Source organism: Lissotriton vulgaris, chromosome 2_1, assembly GCF_964263255.1.
Source record: "Lissotriton vulgaris chromosome 2_1, aLisVul1.2, whole genome shotgun sequence".
Lineage (NCBI taxonomy): Eukaryota > Metazoa > Chordata > Amphibia > Caudata > Salamandridae > Lissotriton > Lissotriton vulgaris.
This window is the reverse complement of record NC_141687.1, coordinates 516389065-516408840: the sequence shown is the minus strand read 5'-3', so window position 1 is coordinate 516408840 and position 19776 is coordinate 516389065. Positions and strand designations below refer to the sequence as shown.

Here is a 19776-nt window from a genome sequence, read left to right as displayed (position 1 = left end):
GCATCAGTTGGAGGAGAACCACTGTATCATTTCCACTGACGGTTCAGCGCAACCGGCGACTGGATCAAAGCATTTTTATTCAGCAGCATGCACAACTGTGGCAGGTTCCATATTGAACGGAGAGTTCAAGTCCAGTGTTGTACTTGAGTTTGCATATCCGAATGTGACTACTCTAATTGTAAGTGATTCTTACTACTGTGTTCAGTCTTTCAACGACAACTTACACTTTTGGTCCCAAAATGACTATCGCGATTCAAAGGGCAGCGCAATTAAGCAAAAAATGCTTTGGGTTCGAGTCGCAGAACCTAAAGAACGTCTGCCTCTCACATATGTAATTCATACTCTTGGCCACCAGCGCGTAGCAGTACACATGGTTGGCAATAGTTTAGCTGATGAAGCAGCTATATCAGCAGTAGCCCCGTTTTCAGTTGCAGCGGTTACAAGATCCATGACTAAGATTGACAATGACATCTTGGCAGCTATTGCTGCTACTTAGAAGGGTGGCAATTACCCGCAGGGTTTCCCCTCGAAATACTCTTATCACTTAAGTCCCGATAAAGTTCCTTATGTGAGGATTAACGACTTTGGTGACAGGTTGATTCCCAACGCAGCATGCAGACTTTCACTGATTACAGCTGCACACAAAGGCTTGGCTTCGGCCAATGCTGGAGTGTCTGCTTCTATCGTACAGCAGCGTTACTGGTGGTGTGGTTTATATAAACAAACATGTAATTATGTGCTTTCGTGTGACATGTGCCAACAGATTAAGCCATCCAAGGTAACACATCCACCACAAACACCGCTGTGTATATCTAATAGACCTTTAGGATGTGTTTATTTGGATCACTGCGGTCCATTTTCTTCTGATACTGCCTATAAATTCATCTTAGTTGCAGTTGATTCGTGCACACATTTTCTTTGGGTGTGGCCATAACGCAGTGCTGACGCTCGTACTGTCATCAGGGATTTGCGTGTCTTTGTGGGAATTTTTGCATGTGGCACTTTCCATTCGGACCAGGTTCCAGCGTTCGCCTCTGAGGTGTACCAGGAGGCCATGAGGTCTTTGGGAGTGCAATTCAAATTTCTGTCTCCATACAGGCCTGTGGGTAAATCAGTAGTAGAGCGAATGAACCACGACTTAAAGCAATCCTTGACAGCTAGGGTCTAAGTTACTGGCAGGAACTGGTTCGCCCATTTGTATAGCGTGCAGCGTGAACTAAATTATCTCCCCAAAAGATCTCTGGGTGGGCGGACCCCATACGAAATGCTCTTTGGCATGCAAATGTTTGTGCCGGAACTTGATGGTCTAGACGTACAAGTTACTTACCTTTGGTAACAATGTATCTGGTAGAGACGATTCTAGCTGCAGATATCCCCACGTAGAATTATCCCCAGGCGTGAGACTGGATCCGGAAACTTTTTGCCACAGCATCCCCGTGCGCCAGGGGCCGGGCGGCACCACGCGACTCCACCCAGGTGTTGTCCACGTACGTGACGTCAGCAAGATCAAATAAACCCTACCCCGGTGAGCCTACGTCAGTTTTCTTCCATTAACTTTTCCGCACCACAATGTGAAACCACCAGACAAAAAATCTGTTGGAGCATGGGAACAGTGAGCGAAAGAGTAGAAAAAGATAGTGGAGACAACAACACCATAAGGAACTTCGTAACACATGCAGTGTCCAAAGGCAGGGGCAGAAGAAAGAACAGAGCAGAGCCCTGAGCATCCACCCTGCCAGTACGTGGACAGCCTCTTCCCGTGTTCTGAGGACAAGGAACATGCATTAAAAGTCATGACACATGTAGCAGGCCTACCACCCCCATCCAGAAACAAGGAAGGGGAGCCAGTCCCAAGACAGACAGGAACAACAAACTTCCAAGCCACCCCAGCATAGAGGGCAAACACCCCCCAATGAAAAAGGGCAAGGCATTCCAGGGGACCCCTCTTCAGAGGTTAGCAGAGGGACCAGGACCCCTAGCAGCAAGAGGAAGGTAAGGGAGGGGAGGGAAGGGAAGGACAGAGTTTGAAGGCAAACCCCCCAAACCTGGAGTAGCCGGAGCAGCGGGGCACAAGCGCACCATAACTCCATCCTCCAAGAATCAAGAGGAGGAATGAATCACAACCAGACTGAGCCACCCGTCAAGAGCAAAAGAAGACACTCGCAGGAGGCACAGCCCCCCACCGGGAGGCGAGCACCGAAGACCATCCCACGGGTCCTCGTAGAACGGGGAGGAAGGGCGGGCCGTGAAGGAATCTGCGGCTAGAATCATCGTCTCTACCCGATACATCGTTACCGAAGGTAAGTATGACAGGGCAGGCCAAACGACCGAGGGACAAACCCCGGACTCGAACTGGTGGACAGTCGCCCCCCTTTTACCCACTTCTGTCCTTTCTCTGCAGCAGCCTGAACCCTATATCCACGAGGACTGGCCGGAAGAAGAGGACATAAATCGTTGGAACCCAGAGGATTTCGAACAGGATACCTTTAAGGGGGAGGACACATGGGGCGAGAACCCGCCCCTAACTCACGCCACGTCCCGACCCACGTCAAAAAGAGAAGGAACCCAGGAAGCGGCGGACGGCGTTTCCTAGGAGGAGCGAGAACGAGAGTGGAAAGGAAGGAGAAGGACGAGCGAGGACGAGGAGAAGCCAGAGGAAGAGGAGACCGCTGAGGAAGCACAGGAGAAGCCAGGAGGCCACCGACTTCACGAGACGCCCCGCCATGCTCCCACGGGAGGGGCGTGGCTCCAACAGGTACAGGCCAAAGTAGCGGGATGGGTGGGACGGCGTGCCCGACCTTTTGAGTAACGTGTAAATAGTGTAAAGCCCCGTTTGTGTATCGTCTTGGTAACTCCCCTCCCTCCTCACGAGCACTACTAAATCACAACGACCGAGGGTTACTGGCACTTTTACACGTGGTTTTTTCTCACACCCGGCCCTGAACTCTTCCTAGTGAAAACCCTTCCCTAACCCGATCCTGTTTCTCTCCTTCTTTCCCGGTTGCCGTGCCTGACGGAGGATTGTCCACCCACCCAGAGACATCCTGGATTCCCTACGAAGCCCATAACAGACCAGGCAGCGTTTGCTTGAGAGCGCATAAGCAGCAGGAAACGAAGATCGTATATAAAAATAAAGCCCTCGTTAAGATCTCTATTGAAAGTCTCTGACTCAGTCTCTTCGGCCCCGGCCACCCCTGTACAGTAAGTAACTCGTACATCTGATAGAGACTACTAGCCACAGATTCCTTCACCTAGAATAGATACCCTAGCAACACCCCCGGAGAAGGAGGGTCTGCGAAAGGACCCCACCAGCCTGGGCAGAACAGAGGGTCTCACAGGGGACCAGATCTGCAGACCAGGTAGGTAACCTCACCCCTGCCAGAGGAACTCCCACAAGCAGAACACCACCTGCCCCAAGAGGATGTAGGAGGAAGAAAGACAACGGAAGAGTCCCGTACACTCACAGAAGAGGAACCAAGGACAAGACCAGAGAGGCCGAGCACCCCACTCCCCTGCAAGGCAACAGAGCTTCCATCCAATGCCAAGACAGGAATAGGAGGAAGAAGAAGCCGGGAGGGCCCGGGGAAAACGAGGGAAAGGAAGGCGAGCCCCCTCCAGATAGAAGGCAACAGGCCATCCAGAACGACACCGGCAGTCATAGGCTGCCAGAAGCAAGAAGAACATCCCAGACCCCAGGAAGACCAGACAGGAGACCCCTGACAAGGGAGTACACAGAATGATCCCCGCCCTCAGGACGGGAGCAAGAAGGTGAGGAAGTGCCCGGACACACCACTACGAGGAGTTGCGCACACAATCTCAAGAAGCAAAGCAACATGCATAAACGTCATGGAGAGCCGGCACCCGAAGGCGACCAGAACTCCCTAGCAGAGCGCTAGCTATATAACAGCTACCACTACCCCAAATAGGGTACGCTCCAAGATAAGGGAACCCTCTTTGGAAGAACTTCAGCAGCAGAGAAAAAACAAAAAGAGCCTCAGGGAAAGAAACTCCTGCGGAAGGCTTGTTAAGCAGCCCAAGACAGAACAGAAGGCCTAATCTCAGGGCCAAGTCTGTGCAACAACTCCTGCAAAAACACACACACACACAACAAGGGGCCATCCAGCAGCCAACATTGCCACAGTCCTAGCAAAAAGGACTCAGATGGCCATAAAAAGCACAGCAAGGGCAACCGGCCCACAGAAAAGCCCAGAACCAGATCAACTAAGAAGTCACTAAGGAGGGAAAGGAGGTGGAGGAGGCTAGGGCGGAGGAGGAGGACTGAGCCCCGCCAGGAACCTTTGGATGGTGGAGTCAGCCGGGGCATGGAATAACAAGCTGCCATTAAACTGAAGATCAATCAGCCGCTCCCGGATATTTTCAGGGAACACGCCTTCCCGAAGCCAAGCATGGCGACGAGGGAGACTGAGGAAGCCATGACCTGGCCCAGCACCTCCGAGATGTCCAGAGCGGAGAATAAACGCCGCTAGCATCCAGCGCATGATGTCTTAAATCCACCTTAACCGTCTCTTGGGAAGCAGCGGATACCAAAGACTCAGCCGAGTCCCACAAACAAGAGGAGGCCCTAGCCAACACTCATAAGGTGTTGAGGGGCCACTAGGGCAGCGCTGGTCGAGGCGAACATGTTGCGCCCCCATGAGTCCAGCCAGTGGGCGTCCCGGGACGGCGGAGTCAACAGTGGCGGCAGGGAGGGAAAAGCAGTCCGCAAAAGTGGACTGGAGGCAGAGGGGTGGAGGGAAAGACACGCCGGGTCACGCGGCGCCGGGTGGTGCCGGTGCAAAAGGTGGTGAGGCACCGGATCCCCTGAGGCGGGGAACCTTCAAGCCCCCTTCAGGGAAGAAAGGAGCGAACCCTCAAAGGGAAGCAAGATCTCCCTCCCACCAGAGCCCTGGTGGAGAACCTCCAAAAGATGGTCCGCCGGAAAGTGAGCAACCGGGTCACCCAACCTCAGAATGCCCACTGCCGTGGACACCGTGTGAGCGAAGGCGGCACCCGCCTCCATAGGGCCCCGCAGTGGAGACAGCAGCTGCTCCGTGGGCGACGGCTACAGACTAAGGTGGCCGTCCCCGAAGCCAAGCAGGGCGGGCAAAGGCCAGACCTGGAAGTCAGGAGGAACCGAAGAGTGGGGGACCTGCCACTCCTCCGACGAACACCTCGGCCTCGAAATTAGCGGGGAGCCGCCCTTCGACGATGCAGGTGAAAAGGACACCACGCGTCGGCCTGTTTCTGGGGAGGTTGACACCAAAATGCAGCCAACCTCCGGAGAAGAGGGTGCATCCTAAGACGAATCCATGGCCCGACCCCTGTGCAGAGCCGTAGAGTCCGCCGCCTGAGGCAGAACGTTTCCACCATTCGGCGCAGACGGTGACGCCGGAGAAGGTTCCTCGAAGCCACACCGCGCCGGGGACGGGAGCGGGGCCAGATCCGAAGTGGCCAAGGGGTGGCGCCTGAACGGTGTCGGCTGGACCTCTGCTGAGGCTGCCGCCTGTGTGGAGGAACAAGAGGGACCAGGGGAATGACACTTAACCCTCCGGCCAAGCATGCATTGGAGGTGGTACAGCGAGTCATGCGGCGCTGCCAGAGCCAACTTGCCCTCCGTCGAGGCAACAGCTTTCTAAGAGGACCGAGAAAGGACCGGAGCAGGACGAGGGGTCCCCATCCTGCCTCGACCCAGAGCGGGACGAGGAGGGTCCACGAACCCTGTGCTGGCGCTGTGGTGGTGTCAGCTCAGCTGTGGGCAAGGCCTTCACCTGCTCAGAGGGCCGAGCGGGGCTCGAGGATGCGACCCGAGGCCCCGGGACCTACCGCGACACCACAGGCACTCCTGCAGGAGTTTGCGGCGAGATAGAGGCGCTGTGGTCTGAAGGAGGTACCCCTGAAGAGCCGCACCCCAACAGTACCACATCTTCCAAGCCTGGATCCGAACCAGTCGGGGCACGAGCCGGCACCGCGGAGGACCCCGCGCAAGGCAAGGGATCCGCTGATGCCCCAGGAGGGGTAGAAGGAGGAGACGCCAGCGAGGCCTGCAAAGCCGCCGCATAAGTCTCCATCTAGACTTTCGACGCTCCGTCACTGGGAAACGGTGGATAGGAGGTCGACATGCAGGGCCTCATCACCCGCGGAGAGCCCACGCCCCCGGCAGGCCGAACACCAGCCCAAGGGGACAAACTGTGACACTTACCCACCGGTAGCGACGCTCTTGCGACATCAGAGAAGGGCAAGGACAACGACAACGGCCATATCTGAAACTGTCTGCCGAGGCTGATCGAGGAGAGAAAGCCGACCTTGAGAGGCGCGCTGAGAATAGTTTCATGCGGCGCTCCCGCCGCGACTTCAGCTTTAACTGTTGGCACGCCTCGCAGTCAGTGGTGCCGTGATCCTCCCCCTAACACCACATACAAATGAGGTGAGGGTCCGTCGCCGTCATAAGACGCCCACACGACGTGCAAGTCTTGAGGCCCGAAGGGATTCGCACACTGTTCCACCAAAAATTAGACAATGGGAAAGAAAAAAGGGGGCCCCAACAGGCCCGTAACAGAGACCGGATACGCGTTGCACGCGGAAAAGGAAAAAGCTGGCATAGGCACGCCGGGTTGGGGCTTATGTGACCTCCCTGATGTCACTTACGCAGACGATGCCTGGGTGGTGTCGCATGGTGCACGCAGGGATGCTGTGGCAAAAAATTTCTGGATCCAGTCTCACGCCTTGGGATAATTCTACGTGAAGGAATCTGCAGCTAGTAGTCTCTATCAGATATGGCGGCGTCTGTCGCATCCTTTGACGTAGATAACCATTCTGCTGTATTACAGAAGCTACAAAAGACCAGAGAGAGTCTTGCAAAGGAATGCTTACCCTCAGCTACTGAGGCAGACCTGTAGATTATGGCTGGCTGGCTACCCAAAGTCAGAGACCTGGTCCGAGCGAAGGTGGAGAACAAAAAAGAGTTTGGCCCCTCTTATCATGCACCTGTCCCAGTGCTTGACATGAAGGGAACTCGTACAGTCATTTTACCACCACTTCCTGGTCGAAAAGACAACAGAAACGTCTCCGTGAACAATGTCAAATTACAACATCCGGCCGATCCTGAATAGTAGAACACCTGCGTCTTCTTGTCAGGTGATTTCCAGGAATCCAGTGTTGGGCGCTTCTGATGCCACTCGGCCTGACACTGCCATAGAGATGGACTCTGTCATTCACCCTTTGCTAAACTCCCTACTTCCAGTCTCACTGAAGAAACAGAGTATGTTTATCCCCCTACTGACTCATTGCCTGGTTTGCAAACTGATAGTCTGGGCCAGTCACGTTTCTCTTTTGACTCGAACTCAACATTATCATTGACCCCTACCAAATTTGCTATTTTTGTGGCCTGGTTTAAAAAGACTTATTTGGTTCCGCCTTGGATATACATCTGGATGGTCCTCTTTGCCATTTTTCTTTTCATGTCAATTGGATTTGTGACATTCTTTTTCCTTCACCTAAATGGTCACTACATACCTGAACGCTCTGCTGTGAAACTAGTCGATGGAACCTTGGCCCCGCATTCGCCTTCTCACATCATGAAAAGGGACTTGACTTCTATCAACATCTCCGCTTGGTCAGTTGTGGATGCATAGTTTGGGATGCAGTGGATTTCCAAATTCATGGCCCTACAGAGATAATTAATGTACCAAACGTACTTCGTGTTTCCATGGGTGATGTAGTGAAACACAATATACGAACTGATGATTGGGACGTACATGCCCTACAACCTTTATTTTCAGATTTGAAGTAATATGCTGCCTTTGATGCTGAAGATTTGTATTTGAATACTGCAAATTATGCTGATTTGTTTTGCTACCAGCATTATGGCCATCATTACCTGCATAAAGCTAATACATTTAGAAATGTTTTTAATTACACCCAGTGGGAACATTTCCCGGCTCCACTGGAAGGTAGCTCAAAAACGTTCTTGAGAAAATTTACATATTTTACAGATTTTGATAAATCCAAACCGGAATCATTTTATTTTAAATTAAATGCTTCAGCCAATACTAAAGTGATGCTCACCCACACCAAATTAGTGTATTCCCAATCCTTTATTAATGATGTATCAGTGGGTGTCTATGATCTGTGGAAGGCCACAGTAGATCTTAAATCTGTGTGGGGTTCCAGATCCTGTCAGGTGCAGGGGCACTGAAGCTTTACATCGCGCATGCCTCATCCCGACTCAAATTTTATTTTTGAATGATTTGGTCTATCAGATTATGTGTTTTGGATTGGCTACTTCAAAGCAAATTAATACCCCTGCTATTCCTGCTCTGGCTGCATATCTGAACTGGACCAATCATACTGATTATTCCATTGACGACTTGCAGACCGTGTTCCTTGTTACTTTCAATATTTCTGCTTTAGACCGCCTAGGTTGGTTGGTTTGGCAAAAGAGCTCAGATACTTGCCAACTCTGTTTCCATGACAAGGCTCCTGGCTATACACAAGATAGGCCTGATCCATGTTTTTCTAACTCCCATTCGGTTACCACCTACTCTGATGGGAAATTATGTCAAAATTGGATAAAACACTTGTCACTGTCATCAGTAAACCAACATTTGCGGTTATTATCAGGTGACATTGATTTGACAGATTTTATAAAGGACCCTGCCAGTGCTAGATCAAAACGATTTATTTACGTAACATATAACGAAATATGGAAGCGGTCTCAAATTGAGGCAGCTTCCCGTTTAAGGGCGATAGACCAGGCTAATTTAGAAAAAGTCCATGCTGTCGTTGATAATAGTATTAACACCCTTTCTTCCCGCATTTACACATTGGACAGTATTGTTTCATCTGTTGTTGATATTGTACAAGATGATGTGTCTGTTTTGTATAATGGACAGAATCAATTGCGTTCAGTATTGCAGTTTGAATGGACATTACAAATTCTTAAAATGGGGAAAGTTCCTTGGGATTATTTGAACGGGTCATCTTTGTTTATGCCTTTTAACTTAACAGACAAGCAGCGATGTATGTCCATGAAAGATGCTACATACACGCTTTAACACATTAAAAAAATAGAACCTTTGCCTTTTTCTGTGGCCGAAACGGAAGCTGCTGTCTGGCTCATCCAAGGGGTAATAATCTTACCATTTCCTTTGTTTAAATTTAGATCTAATAATCTTACCATTTCCTTTGTTCAAATTTAGATCATGCATGAAGCATTACCCCCTAGGCCGCTATGAGCCCTTAGGCAGTGCTTTCCTTCATGAGGTGTGGTCATTACCATTCGCTTACAGATGCTTGCGGGATGATAAAGAAGTTTAACTAACTGGGGAATCATGCGATTCAACAATAGGTCATGCTTTGGTCTGCAACAATATACAGTTGCACGGAGCCTGTAACATAACGGCCCCGAATCTCACATGCATTCTGAAAGGTATCCCAGTGCCAAATATTACACTAACTTTCACTCTGCTTGCAAACGGTAGTTATCTGCTTTAAAATAATGAGGAATGCTGCGGTATGCTTACCGACATCCCTTACATTGTGACAGTCTCGCAACGTGTGGTTTGCTGTAAAAATTTACTGTTTCCACTCCCCACATGGGAGACTTGATCATTCGGTCTGGCCTTCCATTCCGACCTTGAAGGCAGACTTCGATAAGTTGAGCAGAATTAGAGCATTCTTATCCCAAAAAGAAGTTTCTCTCACATCTGCACGTGAGACATTCGTCCTTCATGTGGCCAATACCCGACCAGAGGTGCAGGCCCTTCTTAATACTGATCTCCCACTGCATTCTGGTACTTTGATTCATACCAATTTCAATGCCTCCTATACTGCCGGCTTAGCACATTTTTTCAAAAGTTGTGGGCTCTGGCCTTGTGTCTTCTTTCCAAACTATTTTTGGTGTAAAACCAGCATTTATTCATTCTATTTTTTCCAGCGTCTTTTGTGGGTTGCCACTATTACTTGCCTCAGCTGCTGGAATATTGCTATTACTTTGCCTGCTGCGCAATGGCTGCTTTTCCTGTGGCCCTACACATCCAAGACCGACTGCAGATGCTTCATAGTCGTATGCTTGAATGCTATGGTACTCTGCCCCATGCCACATCTCAACGTGGCTTACGGATTGTCCTTTCGTTTTGCATATTACACTTGCATGCAACCTGTCTTCACCTGCTTGGAATGTTCATTTAAAGGGGCATTGGACCTGTGCCTCTCCAATATGGTGTCTCCTGCACCCACATTTTGATCTGCTCCTGAGTCCCTTTGTGTCCCATGAGCAAGAGTGTTCCGGTGTTGGGATTATGGCCTGCACGGCTGTGCTTGGAGTTTTGGCACAGTGGGATATCAGTGCAGCGGCACAGGATTTCCTACAACGAAAGTACATCGATTATCACGCAATTTGTCCGGTGATGGTGCTGGAGGCACCACTGATTGAGGAACATGTCTGTTCTTTCAGTTTGCTTGAATGGATGGAATTTTCTGTCCATAACAATAATTTCCTCTTGGAAGCAGTTGCAACTTACTGCTCATACACTTTGATTAATTAACCTGTCTGGCACTGATCATCTGCAGGATGCTTTTTCTTTCTTTTCTCTCTTTCCTCTTTTATTGACATTTTGGATATGTCGACCATGTTAAAAGACAACATTTTTTTTCCTTCCCAAAATGGATATGCTGAATTCCAAATAAATTTTCTCTGCCGGAATCTCAAATCACTTAATGATCGATGCTCTAACTTCTTGCTCAGACTTCTTGAACTATGTGTTTTCCATATAGTTGTGTCCAATGGATTGACCAAGAGGAGGGTGTAGATAGGTCATGGGATTAACTGTAGACATTGCTAAGTTAGCATTAGTTTGTATATGCTTGGCAGCCATTTTGCCGCTTTTGCACGCATTACTATATGGCTTTATTCTCATGGATAGATGGATGGTACATTTTCGCATAAGATCGGTCTGCCTTTCACACATTTAGATGTACACTGTGCTCCTAGTCTGCACAGCGTGTTCCAGGTCGAAAAACAATGTATGCTGTTGATTCACTTTGGTCAGTCCAGCGGCTATAGACACAACATAGAACACAGCTGCACTACTCAAAGTCGGGTGCTTTTAATATGGCATTGCATGCATGATAAAAAAAACTGGAGAGATTCATTCCAACGAAGAAGAGCTGTGCTTGTCCTGAGATGTAATTTCTTGCATCTAAACTTGGAAGTATCAGATCCCCCTGACAAAGCCTAGAGTTCTTCTATACTTATAATAAACTAGCTTAAAGCACAGGGAGGGTGGTAAGGCGCTGTAGCCCTGTTTCCACTTTCATTTTAATATAGTTTCCCCTTTTGTGCTTTATGGAATTGTAACCATGCTGATTATATTGTTCTTATGCATTTTAATGCTAGCATTGGCTCGTGTACTGCATTATAGAGCACGTTAGTTAAAATAAACATTTTAAACTATACCGTGTCTCTGTTTACTCACGTTGTGGACAAGTATGAGAACAAGAGAGTGTACTTCTTCCAGCGATTCCTGCGAGGGACTCAGTGACATGTTCTAGGATGTCTAATCATTGGTAGATTCGCTGTAGTACGGAGACCGAATGAGACACTATAGCTATTGGGGTTCTGGGCACCGAGGTGGGCTTTCTGGTACACCACTACACACCGAGGTCCTGCTTTCCTGCTCACAGTTCTGTGTATGTGCGGAATCCCTGCAACAACAGCACACACTGATCAGTTTCTACACATCTTCCTACGACTTGGTGAACCTGTCTCTATGGAAATAAAGTTTAAAACATCTTGTTTATATCAGCTCTACTTACCACTACTTTCATAAATTCATTTTTTCAGAAGAATGTGTGCATACAAACATAATAAATCTAGAATTACTCACAAATTTCAAACAGGAACTGGCAAACACAATAGGTTTGGATTTTTGTAAGTGAATTTTTCTTCAATAATTAGCTAGTCTGACAAGTCTGTGTGATTGTATGGATGAGTGCTAGAGTGAGTTCATTGTTGCCTGAATGAATGGATGATTGAGTTGATGGATGCGTGAGTGAATGAAGGGGTGGATGAGTTATTGAAAGGATGGATCAATGGATGGAAGATGTATAGATGAACAAACAAGCGAGTGAGAGCAAGGAATTGTTCAGCAATCCTCTGTATTTTTACAGATAAAAATACGGAGGATTGCTGAACAATTTAAATCTGTGATTAGAGAGAATATCTCAATTTTTCACAAAAAACACAACTTTCCCTGTATCATATTGGATACCGAATATAGACACTAAAAGAGTGTTAAGGATCTTAATTAAGAGTGCATTATCAATTGTGATATATGTATTGGATGTTTTTTTCGTAAATCCCACATTATATCAATGTAAAATAGGACTGTGATATATGCTGTACGGCACATTTATGCTTTATTTATTTATTTTTATTAATAATGTTTCGTGAACAAGGTTGTATAGAGTTTTGATATGATCCAACGTTTGTCCTTTTCATACTAAAAAAAAGCAACAAAGAACAAAAACTTAGTGAAAATAAAAAGGTTAAACTAAAATACCAGTTCAAACTGAAATCAATGTGTTTGACTATTTAGCGAAAGTATCTAGCTAACAAAGAACGTTAGGCACAGGCTCATTCTCTTTTTTCAAGCCTTCAACAATAAGGCATGCAGAAGCAGAAAGGGTAGCCCAAGGACACCCAGGGAGAACCGCCCAACATCCTGCAGGGACAGACTGCGCCCAAAGAGGGACAAGGTACTCAAGAACCAGCTCAACCCCAGGGAGGAGAGGCAGAACTGAAGGCAGGGCCCACTGGAAGAAGTGGACCAGGCAAGGAGGACTGTCTCGCAATGGTGCATAAAAACAGTAGGTCGGCACCGGCACGCACAGCCAGATGCAGATAACACCACAGAACGGTGCACTCAGGGCAAGCCAGACGCCAGCTGAAGACTGAGACCAGGAAGGCCAAGAAAGGCCCAGACACATCCCCAAAGGAGAAGTCCACACACGGCCCAAAAAGAAGTGGAACTAGGCAGAGCCATGACGCAAGGCCGCAGACAGCAGGCCAGACCAGGCCAACAACGCAGCGACCCTGGAGAAAGACAGCAATGGGCGCAACTCAAGCCAATCCAAAACTATCGGCAAGAGGATCGCACCTGCAACATACCGTAACGCCACGGAGAGCAGAGGCCCGACAGGCGACCACATCTCCCCAGCACATGACAGAGCTATATAATAGCTACCATTACCCCACATAGGGCATGTCACGTCCCAAGACATGGGAACCCTCTTAGGAAAAAACATTCTGCAGCAGAGGACAACAGAAATACCTGCGGAGAACCCGCAGACGGCTTGCCAATCAGCAAATAAGAATAACGGAAGGCCTAGTCTCAGGGTCAACACGGCTTAGCAAAAGCCAAAAAACACAAACAAAAAAGGGCCGGCCAGCAGCCAAAAGCACCATAGTCCGAAAAAGAAGGACTCGAATGCATAGTAATCCCACCGATCACAAAACTGGGGTGACCCGCCCCAACGGTAGAACACCTCCCGAAAACCAGATCAACTCCCAGGTCACTGAGGGGGAGAAGGTGGCGGAGAAGGAGGAGGAGGTGGAGGCTGAAGCCCCGCTAAGTACCTCTGAATGATCGAGTCCGCAGGGGCATGGAACAAAAGAGTGCCATCGAAAGGAAGGTCCACCAGCCGTTCTTGAACGTTCTCTGGGAGCACATCGGCTTGAAACCAGGCATGTTGACGGAGTGCGACCGAATAAGCCATGGCACGACCAAGCATCTCCGAGATGTCCAGAGCAGAGCGAAGAATAAATGCCGCCAGCTCCCGGCCATCCAACACATGGTGCCGCAGATCAACACAAGCACCCTCTAGAGAAGCGGCAGACATAAGGGACTCCGCCGAGTCCTAAAAGCAAGAAGTGGCCCTAGCCAAAACACACAGAGTATTAAGAGCCTGTAGAACCGCACTGGTGGAGGCTAACACATTACGCCCCCAGGAGTCAAGCCAGCTGGCCTCCCACGACGGGGAGACAAAAGCGGTGCCAGAGAGGGGAAGGCATTCTGCAAAAGAGGGCCCCTGGTAGAAGGGTGGAGGGAAAGGCAAACAGGATCATGTGGCGCCGGATGGTGGCGGTGTAGAAGGTGTTGGGGCACCGGGTCCCCCGTGGCGGTGTGGCCCCAAGCCCCCAGAAGAGAAGAATGGAGTGAACCCTCGAAGGGAAGAAGCAGCTCCCTACCACCAGAACTCTGATGGAGGACCTCCAGAAGATGTTCCGCAGGGAAATGGGCAGCTGGATCACCCACACGCAAAATTCCCACAGCCGTGGAAACAGCGCGAACAGAGGCAACACCCGCCTCCGTAGGGCCTGGATCCAAGCCAGTCGACGCCGGGGCCACTGGCGATGCCGCGGAGGGTCCGGCACACGACAAGGGATCCGCAGATGTCCCAGGAGGGGAAGGAGGAGGAGAAGCTAGCGAGACCTGCAAGGCCGCCGCATATGTCTCCATCTGGGCTCTAGACGACCCACACCAGGAAATGGTTGATGGGGTACGACACGCTGGGCCGCACCACCCGACAAGAGCCCCGCCCCTAACAGGCCGGGAACCAGCCCTCGGGACAAACTGAGACACTCACCAACAGGTGAGCAACGCTCTTTCGGCCTGGGAGAAGGACGATGTCAAAGACAGAGGTGACGATTCCTGAAACCCTCCGCAGGGGCCAGGTGTGGTGACGATGCTGACCTGGACATACAGGCTGAAAGAAGTTTCATCCGGCGCTCCCGCCGGGACTTCGGTTTGAACTGCTGGCACGCCTCACAATCAGTGAAGTTGTGGTGTTCTCCCAAACACCACATGCAGATGGGGTGAGGATCCGTCGCCGACATCTGGCGCACAGAAGATGAGCACGTCTTAAAGCCCGAAGGCATTCGCACACTGTTCCCACACACAAGCAACAAGCGAAAGGCCCGAAACAGACCAGGAGCACAATCCTGATCCGCGTTGCACGCGGAAAAGGAAAAAACTGAAATAGGCGCGCCGAGCTGGGACTTGCTGACGTCACGAATGCGGACAACACCAGGGAGGAGTCGCGTGATGCCGTCTCCCCGGCGCGCAGGGACGCTGTGGCAAAAAAAATTCCAGATGTAGTCTCACGCCTGGGGATAATTCTTCATTAAGGAATCTGCCGTTAGTAGTCTCTATCAGATAAATATTGTAATAAAGTACTGCCCACAACGTTTTGCATATAACTGATAAAACACATTTCAGGTGCCTACATTATGCCATGAACTGCCACCACGATGTCAGAGCCAGTGCTAGCCGCAGTTGGTACTGCTTTGCAACAGCTGTTTACAGTATTCCAGGACCAGCACTGTGCTCTTGGTGTGCGCAATCATGCTAAAAATGACCACGTAAAAGTGGGTACCAACATGCCATGAGCATATATGCAGCAAATAATTACCACCTTCACATCAAGGACAGAATTATCCAAAATGGCATACCATAAAGTCATAGATGCCTATGCTATGAATGATGTAAGCTGTGTGTAACCTGATTGCACTGCGTGAACATTCCATAAAGCACAGCAGGAGGTATTGGCAGTTAAGAGCAGTGCTAGAGCTGAATTTTGTTGCATATTACAAACATTTATTTTATTTTAGGGGATCATAACTGTACATATAAAGCTTGCTGCATCCTATTAGCAAAGCATTTTACATGTCCTCCAACAAACCTGAATGCCTTCAAGCTGCAGGAGTACACAAGTGCTAATGGCTGTGTCATATCTGCAGACATTGCAGAAAGTTACTTGCAATGCCTGGCATGCACAGCGTTGTCCGCTTTTGGGATAGTGCAAGAAAGTAAGATGCTACTTATCAAACAGAGTGACCACAGAGGACATCAAATGGGTGGAACAGTCAAATACAGTATATGCAATCTGTACTGTAAATTGTTTTTATCAATTGCAAGCATAAAAATTGGTAATGTTCATTTTCCAAATCTATTGCTAAATTTAAAACTCTGAAAAGGTGAACACATTTCGATCTGAACCAACACTAATTTACAACCTTAATTTAGGCATTCACTGAATGAACAACTTTATGGAGTTATGGATAGTCTCCCTCAGTGATTTGTTTGCGAAACGTGCTGGGGCTCTCGTCAGGAGGTAGCTTGCACCAGACCATTGCTCCTATTAGTGCCGCCTATAACAGAACTAACTACTAACCACAAAACCCTACAAGTAGGGAGAGGAAGTTGGGAAACTAGGTTCACATCTCGGTGTAGGATCAACATACTGTAATCCTGGGCAAATCACTTAATCTCCCTTCAGCTACAAAAATGAATGTGTACTTAACTGGTGCTCATGAAAAACGCTCAATACCTTTGGGTCGAGTTCCTGGTATAAGCGCTGCTGTTGACTGTCCCGAGCACCGCAAGCCATCTGCTCAAATTTAGTACTGGTCTACCTGTTTTGTTAACATATCAGTAATGCATGTATTTGTTTTATTGCAAAGGTCGGACAGAACAGAGGCTGCTCAGTAGAACTACCTTTGTTAACATTGGCCGTTGTTTATGCTTATGAAAAAAAGTTAATCCAGTTTACTTTACCCTGGATGTTCCTTTGTACAAACGGCACAGTTGATCGAAGGCCTGGGCTTGCTGGGCATCCAGTATTGGCTCAGAATTGGGCTGAAAAGAAATGTTGTCATTATTCAAACAGATATGTGAAAAATTATTCAGTAAAACAATTTCAAAATTATTGTACATTAATGAACAAGTGACTTACCTTTGGGAATGCCTCGTCTGGTAGGGACTATATCTAGCAGCAGATTCCTTACCACAGAATAATTCCCAGGCATCAAACTGGATCTGGACATTTTTCATGAGCAGTACCCCTATGCGCCGGTAGGTGGCATCATTAGGCTTCGCCCGGTGTCATCGGCACCGGGTGAGACATGCCTGGGTGATATATATAGGCACTATCTCAGAGCGCTGACGCAAGTTTATTTTCACAACTTTCCAAGAAGAACATTGACTACTGGTGCGTGAAACTAAGGCCCTTGAGAGGGAAACAGTCCTTCACTTTGAGGATGTGTGGGTCCTAAGATATCAATGGCTAAATAAGAGTATCTACCAAATAAGGCGTTACAGAATGTAAGTATCTGATAGAGGCTTTAGATTTCTTACCTCAGAAAAGAAACCTAAGCAATACTTCCCAAGAGGCGGGCTGTGACACTGATTAGACTCGAAAGTCCTGTAGAACCTTCTGGCCGGACCTGGCTGTTCAGGCACCAGTGCTTCGTACAAATGTGCAGGGAAGCCCACGCTGCTGCCTGACCGATAAACTGGATAGGTACTCCATAAGCCAATGTAGGAGTTGCTGCCTTGACTCTGGTGGAATGAGCTTGCAAACCTTCAGGAGGTTGTTCTTTGGCCAATGCACAGCAGATTTGGATGCAGAGCACTATCCATCGTGAGATGGTCCATTTCTGCCATGCCTTTCCTTTGTTCGCTTCAACATACCCCACAAAGAGTTGATCGTCCACGCTGAACTCTTTTGTGCGGTCAAGGTAGACCAATAGTGCTCTTTTTAGGATCCAGCAATGAAGTCGCGCTACTCTTCTTAAGAGATGTAAGGTAAAGCGTAAAATGTAGGTGATGGATTGGCCTAAATGAAAGTAAGTTATCGCCTCCGGTAGGAAGGATTGCCCTAGACTGAAGAACCAGCTTGTCTGGGTAGATGTAAAGGTACAGAGTCTGGGATGACAATGCCTGAAACTTGCTGACCCTCTAGGCAGATGTTATAGCCGTTAAAAAGGATGTCTTTACAAGAAGAAGCCTGATAGGACAGTTATGTAGTGGCTCGAAAGGAGCGCACATCAGAAATGTGAGGAGTAAATTAAGGTTCCACTGTGACATATTGAAGAGTGCAGGTGAGAACATGATGAAGGCCTTTCAAAATCTATGTACGATCTGGCAACTGCAGGAATGCCGAGATGGCAGAAAGCTAGCCTTTCAAGGTGCCCAAAGTAGAGGGCTGCTGGGCCAATGTACAGATAAACAAAAGAACCTGGGAAAGGGGTGCAGAAAGAGGGTTTACTTGTCTGCTGGTGCACCATGCTATGAACTTGCTCCAACAGCAAGCTTATATGGTTTTGGTGGAGAGACGCTTGGCTCTCAGAATAACATTACAGACTTCGGCTGGAAGGTCAAAAGGTGTTAACTGTCACCACTTAATCTTCATGCATGAAAGCGAAGCACTTTCATGTTTGGTTGGAGAAACCTGCCCTATTAGGCAACAGAAGATCCTCATGATGAGGCAGGTGCCTGTTCGGAGGACCCGTGATCATGCTCAAAGGCTTGACATACCAAACTTCCTGTGCCCAATCCGGGGCCACGAGTATGACTCGAGCCAGGTCGTTTCTGATGTTCTTGAGAACTCTGGGCAGGAGTGGTTTTTGTATGAAAGGTGTACAGAAGGCCTGAGTGCCAGTCGAGAGGAAAAGCATCTCCAAGTGTGAGCTGCCTTAGAAATTCAAATGCAAATGTGCAAAATTGCTGACATTGCATGTTCTTGATTGAGGCAAACAGATCCAACCAAGGTTCTACCCACTCTTGGAAGAGACCTTGCGCCAACTCCAGATGGAGAAGCCATTCATGATTTGCTACAAATCAACAGCTGAGTTTTTCCGCCCTGGCATTCAGAGAACTCGCCACTTGTTAAACCACCAGGGATATGCACTGACATTCCAGTCATGTCCAAAGGCTCAGAGCCTCTTGCCACCCCGCCCTGTTTGTTGCAATACCACACAGCAGTGGTGTTGTCTGTAAACACCCGAACCAGCCTTTCTCTGGATCTCGCGAGCTCCAACAGGTTAATTTGGAGTCTGGATTCCGCTGGAGACAAAAGTCCTCTGATCTCCACCTTTCCCCGATAGCTGACCCAGCCCAGAAGTGATGCATTTGTCACCACAGTCAACTCTGGGTCGGGAAAGTGAGAGGATCTGCCACTTACCCAATTATGGTTCATCAGCCAACAATGAAGGTCTTTTGCAGTTCCCTCCGAGATCTGAACCATGTTGGAGAGATACCTTTGATGCTGTGCCCACAGGATCTTCAGGTCCCACTTTGGAGCCCTCATATGCCAAGAGGCATATATCACAAAAAGGACACAATGGCCATGAGGCCCAACAGTCTCAGAGTCAAATTCACTGAATTCCAGGAGAGAAGCTTAAACATTGGTATCATAACCTGAATATCCTGGTCTTGCTGCTCAGGAGAATAAGAACAAAACTGCACTGTGCCCGGAACAGCTTTGATAAAAGGGAGCATCTCAAAGAAACTCAGTAAGTTGATAGCAAACCCCAGCAAGTGAAGACGGTTTGCCATACTCTGAAGGTGGCAGATAGCCTGGGGCGAGCCTGCCTTAATCAATCCAATGTCTAGGTAGGGAAAGACTGGAATGCCTACCTTTGCAGTCAGCTTGCGACCACTGCAATCATTTTCATGAACACCCGAGGGGGACGGGGAAGACCAAAGGGGAGCACAGCAAACTAAAAGTGCTCTTGACCTACCATGAACGGCAGGTAACGCCTGTGGACAGGCAAGACGGGGATGTGAAAATAAGAATCCTGCAAGTCCAGTGATACCATCCAGACTCTTAGATACAGGGCAGGCAGGACTTGTGCAAGAACTTTGGACTTCTCCTTTCACAGGAAGAGATTGAGAAGGAGTAGGTCTAAAACAGTACGAAGGTCTCTGTCGTTCT

General features: G+C 48.7%; 1 protein-coding gene across 1 annotated transcript in view; it reads right to left on the bottom strand.

The window, feature by feature from the left end:
• VPS8 (VPS8 subunit of CORVET complex) overlaps positions 1–19776 on the bottom strand; it is a 1704823-nt gene that overhangs the window by 52387 nt on the left and 1632660 nt on the right. The window contains exon 45 of the mRNA XM_086955430.1: positions 16617–16697. Coding sequence (XP_086811556.1) covers positions 16617–16697 — 81 coding nt within the window. The remainder of the gene's footprint in view (positions 1–16616; positions 16698–19776) is intronic.